Source organism: Micrasema longulum, unplaced genomic scaffold, assembly GCF_059751315.1.
Source record: "Micrasema longulum isolate JH-2025_06_02 unplaced genomic scaffold, ASM5975131v1 h1tg000755l, whole genome shotgun sequence".
NCBI lineage: Eukaryota > Metazoa > Arthropoda > Insecta > Trichoptera > Brachycentridae > Micrasema > Micrasema longulum.
Window position 1 is genome coordinate 152466 of NW_028277949.1, and position 18223 is coordinate 170688.

The window sequence follows — 18223 nt, forward strand, 5'->3', positions numbered from 1 at the left end:
GAGCCAATGACATACCATAAACCCTGTAAATGCTTAGACTTGCTTAGACTTTGATATTCCCATTTCAGTGGTTCTTCATTTCTGTTGAAATATTCTATGAACTTAAGAAAACTCACTAGATGGTCGGTAACTAAAAATACATACGGAACCTACAATTGTAAATCATTTCTGAACAAGCATTTTATTTATAAAACAAGTACATATTTGTTTTTGAATTTTTTATTTTTGTTTTTAATGCATTTGAAATTATTTGTTCGTACAAAGTTTGATTTTTAAAAAAATAAATATTTGAGTTCTTATTTACCCGAATGTTGAAATTTTCTAGTAATGGTTGTAAATAGCTAGTAATGGAAAAATAGGAATCGAGTTGTGGTAGAATGGGATTTTAACCTTTGACATTTGATCTGTTGGTTCACAACACTACCACGAGACCACAACCCGAAATGTGTGTTAGAATTAATGTTTTGCAATAAAGCCTTGCATTCAGTTAAAAATGCTTTACCGTATTTTTCATTCTTTACTGCATTTCCACAATTTATAATAAACTTCGATCAAAACAAACAAAAAATTGTTCAAGATTTCAATCATCAAATGACTAAAAAAATCATTTATTCTGCCAAGTCAACCCAAGGGTTGAATATTATAATTAATTAATCAAAACATTTTAATGGTTTTAAATATTTATTGAATTAAATGGTTTAACTTACAAATTCAAATAAGTACAAACTTGATGAGATTTTTACAAGAAACTTATTAACTCACTAAGAAAACTAAATATATTTTTTAAATTATCAGCCATATTTGCTGTAAGACACAGGTTAGATTAGAATCAGCGGTTTTTGGTTGTAAAAAAATAGAAAAGGCAAATGAACAATCACGCCGTTTCCCGTAGGGTTGGTAGAGAGCATATTTACATATGAACCTCACTTCCTCGTTTCTTCTATCCAACAATATTCCATAGTAAATCATCTTGGCCGTTCTTTCGAAGTCCATTCACTGTTTTGCGTAAACTAATTTTAAAAATATGTTTACAATTTTTCATTCAACAGTTTTCCTCACTGATTTAACTTTTTTTACTCATTTGTGAGTCGTCAGCATTTTGCTTCAAATACTCATTTTATAACCTAATTATAATATTTTACATAAAAGATTGAATGAGATCAAATTTAATATTAAAAATTTGTTTAGATATTTTGAATGATTTTTTAATTGGATAATACAGGTGTTTGTTAAACCCTGTCACATCCAAAACAATGATGATTGGTATGAGCGAGAAGACATATTTGGATATTCTTTTTTATTTTTATATTTTTAAAAACTAAATGGTTGATTACTTCTGTGGGTAGTGGGAAACCAGAAAAGGGGAGGGGGGAGCTAGATGTGCAGGCCGCGCACCCCTCTCGCCTGCTCCACATCCGAGCACTGAGAAACATTCCTTATCAACACATTTTGTATGATTTCAGAAATAAAAGGAAATTTTGCATTGATTTACGAAAATTTCTCTTTTTACCCACACTATTCAAAACATGAACAATTATATCTGTGTTGATAAGGTAAACGGAGTTAAGTCAACGAAAATATTATAGTATATTCGTTGACTTAACTCCCTTTACCTTATTAACAGATATTATCTTTACTCACCTTTTCCCTCACTTTTGATCCAAACTTTTCAATTAATAAAACATTAAAAATTATATTTGCAATAATATAATTACCAATTAAAACACTAACTTGAAAATTTATAAAATTCATCTGTTTTCAATGCAGCAGCAAAGCTTGTTACGGGAGTAAAAAATATTCTTACATCTCACAACATCTTCGAGATTTGCACTGGTCAAAAAGCCCAGAGAGATCACATACAAGCATTGCTGGAAAGTATTCAAATCCCATCATGAAATGGCTCCAAGATACCTATCGGACCTGTGTATCAGCGAAAATAGATGCCAAAGAAAATCTACTCTTAGGTCAGCATTTGATTCAGGCAGACGAAATGCCTAAATGCGGCGCTCCCCAAACACTAGATTCGGAGATCCTGTTTTTGCCATTGCCGGCCCCTCTGCCTGGAACCAATTGCCTTCAAACCGTCATCATCCGAATCATCGACAGTCACAGTTGGTTCAGATTCCAACTAAAATCTCATTTCTTTAGTTTATCATACCCTCAATTTTAAATCAGAAAATATAATATGTAACTTTAGCTTAGTGAAAATGTAATTTTACATATTTGCAAAGCGCCCTTTAGGGGATTTTTCCCAAAAATGCCGCTATATAAATCAGCCAAATATTATTATTATGAATAATAATAATTGAATGGCGTAGAATTTGGCGAGGGCAAATCGAACATTTAAGTACCTAGACCATACCATATCGTCGGTGTAGCGCAAGAAGTCATCAAGTAACATTTTTGGTAAAACTGAGTTAGAAGTCAATATGGGTTATTTTTTATGCAAACAATGAGAGCAAGAAGTCATCAATACGTTTTTTGCCATAGAACGGCTGTTTTGTGGATGAAAAAAGTCATTAATGTTATAAAATGTTATTTAAAAAAAAAAGAAATCATCAGGTTACTTAATGACATTTTATTTTCTTTTCGGTATACTTGGGTACATACTCCAACCTTTTTCACCAAAAGTCATTAACTGATTTTAGTGATTTCTTGCACAAATTCCGTTCGCACTAAAAGTCATTAACTGATTTTAGTGATTTCTTGCACAAATTCCGTTCGCACTAAAAGTCATTAACTGATTTTAGTGATTTCTGGCACAAAATTCTGTATGACATGTGCTTACTCCCTACTTTGCGTCAGAAGTAATCAACCGATTTTAATGATTTCTGGCAACACTTTCTTACAACATGAAGTGAGCAATAAATGATTTCTTGCTTCATCTGTCAGTTGTCATTTTGAGTCCGCCAGTTTAGTAGCACGTTGGGAGAGCTGTTTTAATCAGTGTTTTAACCTGTTTCTTGTGGAATTCTTCCAAATGACCTTAAATATGAACAGTTTTCGTGCCGGACGCGGGAAAAATATGATTTTAGCGGTGATTAATGAAAACCTGCAAAGCAATGATAGAATTCCGGTAAGATTTCTAACCTCACTTTATTGTCTTATAATAAATTGGTTTACGTTTACACTATTTAACTATGCTTGTATAATCTTCTACAGGGCACAAATAAGGACTGTACAATTGAGGATAATGATAATTTACACTTTGATGGGCAGTCTATCGAGCCATCAACGTCTGCAACTGCACTGCAATATGATTTGTCAGTGCTTGAAAAGGATTTATATATTACAGTAAGGTTTAGACTTTAAAAATTTGAAATGAAATAAGTACTTGTGTTTAACACGACGTATTATTAGTAGTAGGTAGTCCTGATAATAACTAATCCATTTATTTTTATAGGATGATGATGATAGTGTTAAGGACCCAGATTGGCAAAATAGCAGTACATCTGAAAAAAATAATGACGCGCCAATTAACGCAGGTAAGAAAAAAAGGAAAACTACACGGTGGTATCAAGAGAATAAAGAAGGTTGGAAAAAAAATACTAACCGTGAAAATAAGTTTAAATGCTTGCCATACAAAAACTACAAAGGAGTTGCAAAACCTGCCAAGGCTCCGAAACCCATTCACTGTACTTGTCGTTATAAATGTTCCGACAATTTCTTGGAGGATGATAGAGTTGAAATTTGTCAAGTATATTGGGGAATGGCAGATTATTGCAGACAAAAGGATTATATTTTACGCCACGTCATAAAACAAGAGCCAAAGCGGCGCCTATGGGGAGGGATTTCTGGCAAACATCGTACAAGCACATACGCTTATTTTTTTGAAAAAAATACTGAGAAGATAAGGGTTTGCAAACCTTTTTTTGAACGCACTCTTAATATTAGCAATGGACCTATTAATAAAGCCTTTGAGGGGATGGGAACTCATGGTACATTTCAAGAAAAAGATAATCGTGGGGCCCACCGCCCACATAATAAAACATTTGATGCTGATATAGAAATAGTGAAACAACACATTAGTAAATTTCCTACAATGGAATCTCATTATTGTAGGAAATCATCGTCACTACAATATCTAGACAGGAAATTGTCTATTCAAAAAATGTACGAGCTGTATTTGCAAGAATGTAAAACACTTATTAGGAACCCTGTGTCGCAATACGTTTATCGGCAAGTTTTTGGAAAATCTTTTAATTTGTCTTTTTATAAACCCAAAAAGGACCAATGTTTAGCATGTTACAAATACGACCAAGCAAAACAATCAACTGAATGTGCCAATTTTTCCAATATAAAGCTAGAATATGATGCTCATATCGAGAGGAAAAACAAAAGTTACATATCAAAAGATATTGACAAAAAGAGGGCAAATGAGGATAATACGTTCCGCACGATCACTATTGATTTACAAAGCATTTTGCAGGTCCCTAGTGGTGATGTATCACTTTTGTATTATGTCAGAAAGTTGACACTTTATAATGTCACAATATATGAAGGTCAGCTTCCAAACGATGCATACAAACTATATTTGGACTGAGTTAAATGGGAAAAAAGGAAGTAACGAGATTGGTACAGCTCTTTCAAAATGGATTGAGACGCTACCGAATTATGTAAAAAAGAAATCAGCATATTTTCTGATACATGCGGCGGCCAAAACCGCAATCAACATATATCAGCACTATTTCTATACCTTACACAAAAAACTCACTTAGACATTGTGGAACAAAAATATTTAGAGTTGGGTCACTCCTTCATGGAGGCAGATAGTATGCATAGTGCCATCGAAGAACAACACAAATATATGCCAGCTAATTCCGTCACAGATTGGAAAAACATTATGCGTATGGCCAGATCCAATCGTAAGCGTCGTGACATAAAGCCATATGAGGTCGAAGAAATGTCTTTCAAAGACATTTTAGACTTAAAAGATTTATCTTCCACAATAATAAAAAATCGATCTGTTGACAATGACGGGAAAATAGTTGCTTGGCTCAAAATCAAGTGTCTCCGATACGAGAAGTTATCGCCAAATATAATAAAATATGGGTATGACTATGAAGGCAACTATTCAATACTGGATGTTAGCCTGTCTGATGAGAGGCAAAAAGAACTCTTGGAAACGAGAAAAAGGGCAGAAAAAGAATTAGAGGAAAGTAATCCCCACTTAATAATATCTGAGAAAGCAGTTAGATCCACCAGACAATCTAAAAGAAGAAAGATTGAAAATAATGATGCCAGTAGTGTTGAAAACTCTAATAATGTTAATTATAAAACTTATGAGGTAAAAAGGGTGTATAAACGCCCTATCCCGATCACAGATGCGAAGAAAAAAGATTTATTGAAATTGTGTCGGGGTGGCGTTATTCCTTGTGAGTTGCATGCGTGGTTTGAGGCATTTCCAAGCACAAGTGGTAAAGACTTTATACCGGAACCTATTGAGGAAGAATGTGAAGAATAAAATTACACTGATTGCCATAAAACTTTTTGTTTATTCAGACGTGTCCTCTTTTTGTTTGTGTTTTGTAATAATTATAAGAACTCATGTTGAGATTATTGTGTCAAGACAATAAAACTTATTGTTTATTCAGAAGTGTCCCCTTTTTGTTTGTGTTTTGTAATTATTATTCGAACTCATGTTGAGATTATTGTGTCAAGACAATAAAACTTATTGTTTATTCACCAGTGTCCTCTTTTTGTTTGTGTTTTGTAATAATTATTCGAACTCATGTTGAGATTATTGTGTCAAGACAATAAAACTTATTGTTAATTCACCAGTGTCCTCTTTTTGTTTGTGTTTTGTAATAATTATTCAAACTCATGTTGAGATTATTGTGTCAAGTATTTATGTCATTAGAAGCCACCAAATGTGTTTTTTCAAAAATAAAGATAAATAAAAACAAAACAAAAACTTATGATATTTTATTATTGACGACTAGGAATGAACTTTTTACTGCTACAATTCTTACCATTTCATGAAATAATTATTTCGTTTCCAGAACTAATGAATTTTGCCAGAAGTCATCAAAATATATTTTTTGGATTTTCTTATCATAAATAAAAACAAAAAAATAATAATTTATGTGCAAATAATACTTATTTGCATATTAATTAATTAATTAAAAAAATTAAGCTAATATCTTTCTATTTTACATAATTATTGCAGATTTAAGGCATAGAAACTTTGGAAGCGATTTGCCAAAAAACGTGAATTTGTTACTTAATGACTTCTTGCGCTACACCGACGATATTTTCTTCTTTAAAATCATCGCAATCTTGGCTCTAATATGAATTTTGTGGTTGAAATTCCAATTGTTAATGTTGGTATTTGGATAGTGTGGATAGAAAGTGAAATATTCGGAATTCAATGGAAAATTTCCTTTTATTGCTGAAATCGTGTGTTAATAAAGAATGCTTCTCAAAAACACAAAGTGTGTTAATAAAGAATGCTTCTCAGCGCTTGGATTTGTGAAGCGGGCGAGAGTGGTGCGCGGGCGAGAGTGGTGCGCGGGCGAGAGTTCTTATCTAGAGATAGTTATCTAGCTCCCCCCCCCTGGTTTCAGCCCTGCGGAAGTAAGCAACAATTTGGTTTTGTTTGACGTTTTTTTTTAAACATTGTTTTTGATCTAAAAAATTTTTAATATGCCAATGTCTTCTTGCTCACACCGATCATCGTGGTTTTCGGATGTGACAGAGTTTAACAAACACCCTATATACCAGGAATGTATGACTTAATATTATAACCAACAGATCTTAAATAAATAAATAATTTGAATAGAATAATCATAAGATTATTCGGTAGTTCATATTTTCACCCATAAAAAATAACAAGAATATACTTGTAAACGTGTACGTACTTGATTGATCCATCTAGAGAGATATTTTAAAACACGGAGAACTTTAAGAAGGGAACATTTAAGTCTGGCATTTACAGGGCTCATGGCCTGTCTGTGGCTGATTTAAGTGATCACCTAATAAATAAATAAGTTAGTGTAAACTATGTATCGTAAGGTTAGTGCCAAAAGCACAAATTAAAGCAAAAACATAATGCAGATAAATAGATTGAGATTTATGATTCAGAACTGGTATAAAAAAACTATTTAAATTGAAAACGAGATTCATCAGTTAAATATTTAGCCTTTTCAAAATTGAATCTTCACTCTTTTTGTTGTAGGTAGGTGGTACTCTGTTTAACCTTTTTAATTCCAGAATATTTTATGCAGAATGTAAGAAAAATCCGTAGCATTTTTTAAATATACACCGTTTATATTGTATTTTTATCTGAATGATAATACAAAAATTGCAATAAATGCAAGTAACATTTTTTTTTTAATATGATATAAGTATTACCGGTAAATCATACTTAAATCAGAATTTAAAAAGAGATTCATGCAGTTTGGTTATGGATTCATAACCGCATAAACAAATACTAAAATAAATATAATTATACATTTTATAGTTGAAGCATTATTATAAATTAGATCTATTAGAGAATACCCGTTTTCGCTGGGAATCCGCTTCCTCTTGGGAACAGGTGGTTCCACAGGCTGTCTTTGGTCTTCCGATGTCCTACTACTGCATTGTTCCTAAATAAACAAAAAAACATCGATTTAGAAACTAAGTTGAAGAAAAAAAGCCGTTAATGAACCTTCCATATTCTCTCATCCAAAATAGTATCCATCTATGTTGTATGTAATATATGGTCGGTCAGCGTGCATTACCGCCAATCCACTAAATCAACTTTTTCCAGAAGACAGTAAAAACTGTTTTAAAATCAAACCTAACACGTTATTTCCTCTGATCATCCGTTATCCGTGGGAATAGGACAAAACCGTTACATCGGTCACTTTGTTACTCAGAGAATTTAGGTTCCGTGTCAGTACGGAAGCGACGCTATTAGTGTTGTGTTTATATTGCTGTGTGAAGGACGCACCGCAGACAAACATATAGTGACCGAAAGCCGGTCGAGTTGATTTTATTCCGATACAAATGGCAACGATACAATTTTTTTTTCATAGATTCATAATATGAATGCCTTTGGTATAATGTTTAACTCAAAATTTGGTGCTTACTTCGAAAAATACGAAACAATCGACGAAGGTGTCAAAATTTACATTCTTCTTTTGCAGTTTTCCAAAATTTTTGGAGTTAAGTCATTTTCGTCCTAAGGGTGCGATATACGGTGGTTCTTTAAACCCTGTCACATCCGAAACCACGATGATCAGTATGGACAAGAAGACATATTAGCATATTAAAAAAAATATTTAGAATGAAGAAAATTTTTAAAAATACAATATTTAAAAAAACAAATGGTTGCTGACTTCTGCAGGGGAGAAGCGAGGGGGGCGTGGCCGCGCGGTTGAGTGTATCAGACTTCCCCCTCCCTCCTCCTCGTTTTTCCCCTGCAGAAGTAAGCAACCAGTTGATTTATTTGATATTTTATTTTTGTAAATTTTATTCGTTCTAAAAAATTATTTTAATGTGCCAATATGTCTTCTTGCTCATACTGAGCATCGTGGTTTCGGATGTGACAGGGTTTAAAGAACACCCTGTATAAATGTCCTAATAATAACTATTATCTAACTATCATTAAACTATATACTAATTATTAACATGCACACTTGAAAGTTATAACGAAAAAGATTGCAGAGAACAAAACATTTTCAATTTCAATTTACACACCAACCACCGCACCAGCACATTAGCCTATCAAACCATTGCTATATGTATTTATGTTCTGTTTGTGCAGTTTCTTATATATATTATTATTATTAGTATTAATAAATAAATGTACACATTACACATGTATTTCTAAATTGATACAATAAAAAATTAAAAATTACATTTTGAGAAAAAACTATTTACAAGCTTGATATAAAAATATTTACAAAACCAGAAGGATTTTGCATGGTAATTAGCACTAAGAAACAATGATTAAATATATTTTTTGAATATTATGATTCTCGAGTCTCAGATATCCCTTTATTTTTTAAATTTCTCAACTGACAACTTGAAATAATAACAAACTTTGACCGGCTAAACTGACACAACTCCAAATAAAACTCTTTGTGTTATTTTGAGTTATGTCATTTATGTAGACGAAGCGTTAAACTTTTTTGCGTAGCATTTAGAGATGAGACATTTTTGTTGATAGAATTTATAAAAACAGTTTTGAACACTACCAATACACACTTGGTTGAAATGAGTCAAAATAACAAAAGTTACACAATCGCTAATTGTCTGTTGATTTTTGAGGCTAAGTTACTATGCTTTTAATGATTCATAAAGGAATATTTCCTAATCTTCTACATAGAGATAACTCGAGTCGTGTCACATTAGAAATACATATGCGATATATCAATTCACCTTGATAGTTGTAATCTGAGCTGCCTTGTATCTCAAGAAAGGGGTAAGAGAGTATAACGAATTCTTTCGCCCCAAACGCGTGAGCATAAAATTAGTTTGTTCCTTTCTCCTTAGTCCCACAAATGCAGAAGTTTCGTCCAAGAAGGATACAAAAACTCCACCTATAAATAAATTTTTAAAATCAATCACAATATACAATTATTGTCACTATCGTCATTCCCCTTTTTCGCAATCAACGGTGCACGGGGTACTGCATTTGTAATCCGGGAGTGATTATTTGTAAAGCACGTTAAGGCAATTTCAGTCTAATGCTTAAACCATGAAATACTGAAGTAAAGCCAACTATTAAACAAACATGTCACATCAATCCTATAAGAGATTAAATCTGGGACATCGGGCATGGCACGCAAATCAACTAACCAGTACACCACCAGGCTGACTAATCTCTACTTGATTTCCTGTTTTACGATTTTTGTTTGAGAAGTCATAAAAGTCGAAATTGTATAAGGTCCTGATTCTATTCCACGCACAGAACTATATTCTTCATTACACTTGGACACAGGATAAAAGGTTAAATCTCACCTTTAAAGATTTACAGGTAGGTACATAAAATTGTCAGCCTCGTAGTGTAATGTCAGCGCATTTGCCTACCATGCGAGAGGTCTCAAGTTTGATTCCCGACATAGTTGATATGAAATATTTATTTAAAAGGGTGTTTTCACACTAAAATATTTCATAGTCCCTGGACTGATACCTGAAGCGTAAGACTGATCATCTTACCTTCATGTAACAAAAATGATCAAGATACGCCCTTAGGTGTGGAAAGGGAATAATAATTAAGTCTGACGCCCTTCATATAAGTCACCAAAAGATAAATCCTATAATCACGCATGCAGAACCGCTTTATCAATTATTTATCAACAATGTTTTGAGTTTGTCCAAATTATTGTAGACAAGAACTGGATCCAATATATGGAAAAACAAACACATGCTAACTGAAAGTAGGGTCAGGATATACAAGAAACGCGTCTGACCCATCATGACCTACGGGATAGAAGTGAGAGCAGACACCGGCAGGACAAAAAGCCTTTTCAGAGTAGCGGAAATGAGAACCCTTCGCTTCATCACAGGCAGAACTCTTATAGATCGAATCAGAAATGAAACAATAACGTCGGTTCGTAGTGTTGAAGACATAGTCAGGTGGGGAAGAAGCAGATGTTTTTGTAGGGGCCATGTGGACCGCATGGATACGGGGCTTGCAAAAATTATTAAGTCTGAAAAGCGCTGCAGCAGAAGACTACCTGGAAGGCCGCCAAAAAGATGGAATGACACCTGGATGTCATCATCCCAGGACAGCCCACCGTCACAAACAGGTCATATGACCGAGACCAAGAGGAAGAAAATCTCTTGTTATTCTCTTAATAAGCAGAATGCTATGTATTATCTGATTCTCTTGTAAAACCCGTAATTTATATTGTTATTTTTTTGTTGCTGGATTACGCAAGCACAATAGTCATTATTTTTTTAATATTGACAACTTAGTAGTTTTATAGTTAACCTAGCTGGACCGAAGGGGGGGGATTTGAATACCCCATAGACTGATTTGGTCAATTTCACTTAATATACATAAGCATTCGGCAAACTAACAAAAATGAATAAAATACACAAATTAGTAAAATATGTATACGCGAAAACATCAATTTATTATTGCACGGTCATCAACACTTCCGTTTTATTCTCCTGGTGCTATATACAAGTAGGCGCTGGGGTCGTTTGGTCAACCCGTTCAGATCATGTGTAATTTTTTAATGGTTAGTGAGGGAAAGGTTAATATTCTGGGATAATTTTAACTTACCAAATGGGCTAAAGAGTTCAAATATATCATTTCTCCTCCATTCTTTGGGGAACACCATGTGGAAGACATGATCTCGGGATGGATTCACTGGAAAAAATGTAATATTTGTAGGAGATGCAGTAACAATATAGAAGAATGAGGTTTGCGTGTAAACATAAGAGTGGTATGGCATTCTATCCTCTCATTCAATAAACATTTATATACTACATATTATAAAGTAGTTATATGTTTACATATTTATTTAAGAATTCTAACCTATTATGCAGTACATTTTTTTTAAATATGTATTTCTTCTATTTAAGTAAGTATACCTGTTTCAACATAGATGCAAGTTGTATGGAATAAGATATAAGATATTTATCTAATATAAAGTAAAGCAACGCGTATGGTTTATCGTATAAGCCTCTTGTTAATAACCTTTTTTATACAATGTAAATGGACCACCGAGAAACGCGAGTCCTTGTTGACGATCTGTTAACTTTGAACAGAGAAGTTTCCATTGAAAATATAAATATAGTGTATAATATTAGTTTTTAATTGAGACGTCTAGTTCCAAATGTTAATTAGAAAGAAAATAGCGTATTATTTGTACGAAAATTATTAATATTATCAATTATTTTTTTCTGAAGGACCTTTTTACTGACTGTTGCGGGGCAAATGAAACCCCGGTAACTGAATATTACGAATTTGTGGATGCGACTATCACTCAACTTTTATTTCTATAACAACTTAGTCATAATGTTGATTAAGTTAATACTTACTATCTTTTCCTGATAAATTCATGTACGGTGATCCCTGTGGAGATGTCTTGAATAGGAAGATTTTGTTCACATGATTTCGCAAGATGGGGGAATCTGCACTTAGTTTTACTTTATCTAAAGTAAGATGTTGCATTCCAGCCATGTATTCAAACATTGATACAAGACATAATCCTGTTGTGTATGCGTCAAACGCGGCTTCGTGAAACTTAGAATCACTTGATAAATATCCTTGTAATTTTTTACCCACTTCCAATCCTATTAAAAAAGAATATGAAATATTAAAATAAAATATATTTCCACATTAATAACTAATGAAGAGTTGAAATACATAAGCTGCTTCTCGGGCCTTCTAGAATCGATTTCTAATAAAATCACAGTTACAAAATTAAATTTTTCTAGATCTTGGATTATTAATTACTTTAGTTAGGCCTCTGGCCTGTTGTGAAAAAATCAAGTAATAATACACGAGTTCTGAGAAAATATCAACAATAAGGAACTATGAAGCACTGTCGAGTAAAAAAAAATTTTTTTTTGCTACTTATTAGTAGCATGAAAAATATTTTTACATTTGTAATTTTTAATACCCGCAAAAACAGTCATTACATTGGCTACGCCCCTAATATGTCTCTTTTCCTAACCGGTAAAATTTTTATAAAACATTGTCGCGAATCTTGATGTCACAATTACTATCAATTGTTGCGTTTTTTTAGTGACTTACTTTATTAGAAACCCTATTTCTTCATTTATTCTTTTTAGCAAAAAAATTACTAACAAATATGAAAAATTCATACTTAACCACGGTTTTAGAGAGAAATTGAGGGTGGCCATAACAAATTGTCATATGACTGTATAGGACTGTTGATTTTCCAAATAAAATATGAAAACACTATATCAATATAATTAACACTTACCAATGGGTGGAATTTTGTAAGGTTTTTCAGAGAGGGTTTTGTGAAGATTATTTAGGTTGAGAGAAGGTATACTGTCCTTGAATTCAGGTAAACTAGCGAGATACATGGTATCTATAATCCTAGAAAAATAAAATATCATATATTTACATTCATGAATAATAAAATTTATATTTATTGGAATAAAAATCCATTTTTAAAAAGTGAGAATATTTACAACCTCATATTAACAAATTGAATTTTTCATCAACAGTATTTTAAAAACATCTAAATCATTGATTATTCTTTATCAATCAGTTTTTATCTTTTTAATTACATCTTAATTTATAATGTTAAAAAAAAGTATTTAAGGCTTATGCATGTAAAATAATAACATCTATATAAAAATGACTATAAAATGTTAATACGTGCGCATTTTAAGAAATAAGATAGCGATATTTCAAAATATTTTTAAATGCAGATGACACAGTAGATTTACCTCGGAAATACAGAATGGCCAAATTCTTTGAATTCTTGATAATTTTCAGGGAGGGGTGAAAAGAAATGATTTAAAATATGAAGTAAGTCCAGCAAAATAGAATGTCCAACCACTAATTTGCCCTGAAAAACACATATTGCACATGTAAACAAAGGTTATATTTTTATAGCTTATATTTTTGTATTATTTATTATTGTAGATGGGGGTTGGTGCTTAATAAACTGCTGATGTCACTGCAACCTGTGTAGATCTATTGTGATGGATCCTCTAAAATTAATTCTCGCCCTCCAAGCATATGCTGAGTAAAGGGTGAGTCTATGGCTAAATCTCCTCCTCCGAGCCCAAGTCCGTATCGGGCTGTTATATAGGTAAGGGGTGAGTGTTCTCACATCCTTGCTACAAAATCAATTAACATTTTACAACAGAGATGAAGAACATTTAAGAGAAGGTAATTTAGAAGTCTAGGCATCTACAGGGCTTATGACCTGTCAATGGCTGGTTTAAGTGGCCACTTTACACACTGTGTAACATTCACCATTCTGCCTATATTTGAACATCTATATTCCTTCAATTCTTTCATCTGTTGATGTTTGTGAAGTTAAAGAGCTGAAACCTTTATTTATGCGGGTGAGATTCATCTAATTGAATTATTTCACCTACATTCTAGGCAACGCCTGAAAATGTTATTTTTTCAATTTCTATACTTCTTCATGGACCAGGTAATTTATCAACAATATTTTGAGTTTGTCCAAATTTTTGAAGACAAGGACTGGATTCATCCAGTCCTGATCTACAAAAATTTGGACAAACTTAAAATATTGTTTACAAAATCAATGACCAGAATCTGATAGAAACATCGAATGTTAGGGATCTGGGCGTTAGATTTTTGAGCACATAGAGGCAATCAGTGGTAAAGTATTGAAGATGTTAGGATTCGTTCTGCGTACTGCCAGGGTTTTTGGAAATACCCGTGTACTGAGAACTCTTTACAACTCCTTGATGCGAAGTAGACTCGAGAGTGGCTCGATGATTTGGGGGCCACATGAACTGAAATACTCTCTTATGATCAGTGGTGTGCGTTCCATATAAGCACATAAGCAGTGCCTACCCTACTAGAATTTTATTAAAACAATAACAAAAATTATATAAAATATCCAATTTACTATTTGTAAAATTTGAAAAATGCGCCAAATGTATTTCGTTCCGATCGGCGCACCACTAATGGCAGAGGCACGAACTAAATATGCCTATTTTTTTACATGTATTAGTGTTGTAAAAATGATCAATGCGTGTGTGTGTGGGTTATTTTTCAGTTGTAATTACGCAAGTATGGGTTAGTTTTTAGGCAGTGCTTATTTTAGAAATTGTTTTAGAACGAAAAAACTAACACGTTACTGACATCCAGCGTTTTTTTCAATTATTATTTTACAAAAGACAGTCAAATATCAAATGTCAGATAAATAACCTTAAATTTATTTCTTTTTTACATTCGAGAATAGAGTCCATGTTTACTTTGTCAGTGAAAAAATTTAAATGGAGTTTTGTGAAACTTGTGATAGTGACGGAAATATGTGTTTAATCAATGCAACATTTTGGATTTAAAGCGATCTGGCAGTTTTTACGATGATGTTACAAAAGCATAATATTTAACAAAAGAAAGGCGCGTAATGTTGACATACAAATAAGTTAAAAAACGGACTTTATTCTTTTAAAATTGTAAACAAAGTTATCCGCCACTTCAAGTATTTAATACTTGGCTTGTAATATATAATATAAATTTAGCATTTATTTGGATATTCGATGTGGATTAGGTAATTTCAACAATAACTACAAGTCAACAACATAGTGATTCAAACGAATGTGACGAGTGAAGGAAACTGTTTAAAAATCTATTTCAAAACTGTAATCTGAATGTGTCAAAATTTTAATACTATAAACTTACCGATTTGCTGATTTTTCTTATCACTTGAGAAAAGCCAACTGCTTCTTCTAATTCTTCCCATTCCTTGCTAATTTTTTCCTCCACTTTAACTTTCATATCTTCTTTAGAAATTGCTTTTGAGATACACAGGATTCTGCAAAAAAACATTTGTTTTATTAATTTATGTTGCACAATGTTTGTTATCTAACTAATAAAATTGACAATCTGATAGGGTTATGCCCAGTGAGGTGTTCATATAGAAAAGAAAAAAATAAGAGTTTTATGTGAAAATAAATCAAATGGAAAAGTCTTTAAAGAGGGAAAATACAACTATTTTATTGCTTTTGTTTTCAACGTTGGGGTGTAACAACGTGTAATTTATTTAATATTTTATTCAAAACAGAAATATAATTAATCTAAATCAATATTTTTAAAACATTAAGATAATCAAAGTTATTTTTACCTTTTCTGATTTTTTGTAACTGTTTCCAAGAAGACTTTATTAGGGAACCTTGTTTCCATTTCCTGGTAAACGAGTTTCCTAACGAAGGCATTAAGGTTCTCTAGTTCTATTTGGCGGTCACTGTTTTCTTCAAGTAAATTACTTACCTTTTTGCTGTGGAAATTTTAATAATGTAAGTATCGAGAATTGTTTTCATTTTGTAATTTTTACATATAATAACGCATTTTTGTTTTACTAATAATAATCAACATCTGTGAGAGGCCATTCATTAATTAAGCACAACTTCTTTCATATTCAATCCCGGAAAACACTTAGTGACCAAACAAGTCGTAGACATTTGGATCAATCTTCCTGAGGAAGCAGCGGTCAATGCAATTTCATTTTATCAGCTAAAAAATCGATAACATGACCATAATTTTAACATTAAAAAAACTTATATCACTATACATATTATGTACACACATCAGCTTTAAACTGCTGGTGTATTATTTAATAATAGTATTCCTGTGATGAGTCATTATTATATTATGATCTTCATTTTATTTAGAATAAATAAAATGTATTATTATATTATGGAATAAGTTATGTAAGTAATTTTGCATGACAAAAGCAGAATGAATGCAGTTGAAATTTGGTCACTGTAACTAAAAGGATAATTAATGGGCGACACGAGTTACAAATGATGAAATCCAAAAGGAATGCAAATCTGGAACTAACATGTTTTTTTATTATTATTGATTTATGCTTTGTTAAGTTGGTTCATAACATATTATGATTAATATTTTTTCTTTAACAAGGGCCATTAAGATGAAACGGGAGCACCTAATCATCTTGTTTTCCTGTTGAGAATTCTTAATGAAGGTAACTCCGCCACGGTAAGACTGGACAGCGCTGACTTGGGTGTATTTGGGAGTTTGTTTGTCAGGGATGTACCTTATTTATATTACCTTTACTATTCAATATTTAAACTGAATTGAGAAAAAGACATTTCTATTCGTAGAAGACGAATGTTGAATTCGAGATATGCCGATGACATCACTGTCCTTGCCAATAATGGGGATAACATAAGTGAACTTCTCTTTCCTAAAAAATGCGAGCAAATCAACAGAGAAAATACCAAAATAATGATCATGGACCGGAGAAATCAGAATAGATCAAAATTAACTCAAATAAGAAATTGGGAGATCATAAATGGATATATTTATCTGGGCTCGATAATAGTAAACAGAGGAGGGTGTGATACTGAAATCGGGAGAAGAAATGCGATGGCTCACTCTGCAATGAATAAATGTAATTTTTTTCTATATTCTTGTACACCACAGGAACCTGAACCTCAAGAGAAAGAGAATGAAGGCAGACATACCATGGACTGCCCATATGACTAAAGTTTCTATAAGGATTGGGTATTGAACAGCGTCTTCCTTCCACTATGTGAATCCGTGTTTTCGGGTGCTTCGGCCATATTACGAGACATAGAGGCAAAGTAGAAAAAATTGTGGTCTGAGTACTAGTAGAGGGAGCTCGATCTCATGGAAGAAGTCCTGCACAGACTTAGTGACGGAAGCGACTGCTGTATCTTTTCAAGAGGCCTCCGGAAGCACCGAAGACAGAAGCGGGCGAAGGCAGATCCTAATGATGTGCTTCCCTCTTATCGATGTGACCATGAGCGCTCTAAGAAGTAACTTTTAATAACGTTACATTTTATATAAAAATTTATAGAGTACTTTTTTTTGAAAACGGATTTAAAATATTTGAAAGCTTTCCGTTTCTTTTATTTCCTCAGGTAACTCATTGTACAATTTTAAACCCTTATACAATGAGGTTCGAGACTCCGTTTTTCTCCTCATTGGTAATCTTATATTTTTTAATATAGATTAAGAAAGAGTCACTAAGATGGTATAGTCACGAAAGAATGGTAAAACAAAATGTACAACACAAGAGTGAATGGTATTGTATGATGAGAACAGGCAGTAGAAACTTAAATAATGTGTTTATATCAAAAAGTCAACATAATCCAAGGGCATGCAAGACAAGATGTATGGAAGTGCAAAAACCTAAGATTGTATGCCAAAATAGACAGGGAAACGGCCTGATAGTATCAGCAGGGGGTGGTCCTGACACCTGTTTGTAAATTACTCAAATTAAGTAAATTATCCAATTTTCAATAAACATCGAGTGATGTTATAAAAGACGGTAATAAATAAAAACGAATGAGATTTTGCGTAACTCTATTGAGCTATAAGATTTCATATTTACCATATATCTGCAATCTGAGGTGAGAGATCTGGAGGTATGGGGATAGTTGGCTCCTTAGAATTTTTTATATCGCTAGTTTTAGCAGTAAGCATTGATCTATCATACGCATTTTTTTCTTCCAACTCATCTCTCATCTTCACCTCATCCGAAGTAGAAAGGTAAGATATACCTGGAATATTAATGTTTTTTTATTTATAAAATGATAAATAAAA

At 32.7% G+C, this 18223-nt stretch overlaps 2 protein-coding genes across 6 annotated transcripts in view; one reads left to right on the forward strand and one right to left on the reverse strand.

The window, feature by feature from the left end:
• The window catches only part of LOC148279127 (poly(A)-specific ribonuclease PARN-like), a 116041-nt gene that overhangs the window by 94895 nt on the left and 2923 nt on the right, over positions 1-18223 (reverse strand). For all 5 annotated transcript variants that reach the window (XM_088230392.1, XM_088230394.1, XM_088230393.1 and 2 more), the window contains 9 exons: positions 18012-18180; positions 15756-15908; positions 15314-15446; positions 13372-13493; positions 12897-13015; positions 11986-12240; positions 11225-11311; positions 9370-9530; positions 7501-7589 (listed from right to left, as the gene is read on the reverse strand). In XM_088230392.1, coding sequence (XP_088086518.1) covers positions 7501-7589; positions 9370-9530; positions 11225-11311; positions 11986-12240; positions 12897-13015; positions 13372-13493; positions 15314-15446; positions 15756-15908; positions 18012-18180 — 1288 coding nt within the window. The remainder of the gene's footprint in view (positions 1-7500; positions 7590-9369; positions 9531-11224; positions 11312-11985; positions 12241-12896; positions 13016-13371; positions 13494-15313; positions 15447-15755; positions 15909-18011; positions 18181-18223) is intronic.
• On the forward strand, positions 3975-5830 carry LOC148279128 (uncharacterized). Its single transcript, XM_088230396.1, has 2 exons — positions 3975-4439; positions 5325-5830. Exons 1-2 carry the CDS (start codon positions 4043-4045, stop codon positions 5462-5464), a joined length of 537 nt encoding a protein of 178 aa, XP_088086522.1. The 5' UTR covers positions 3975-4042; the 3' UTR covers positions 5465-5830.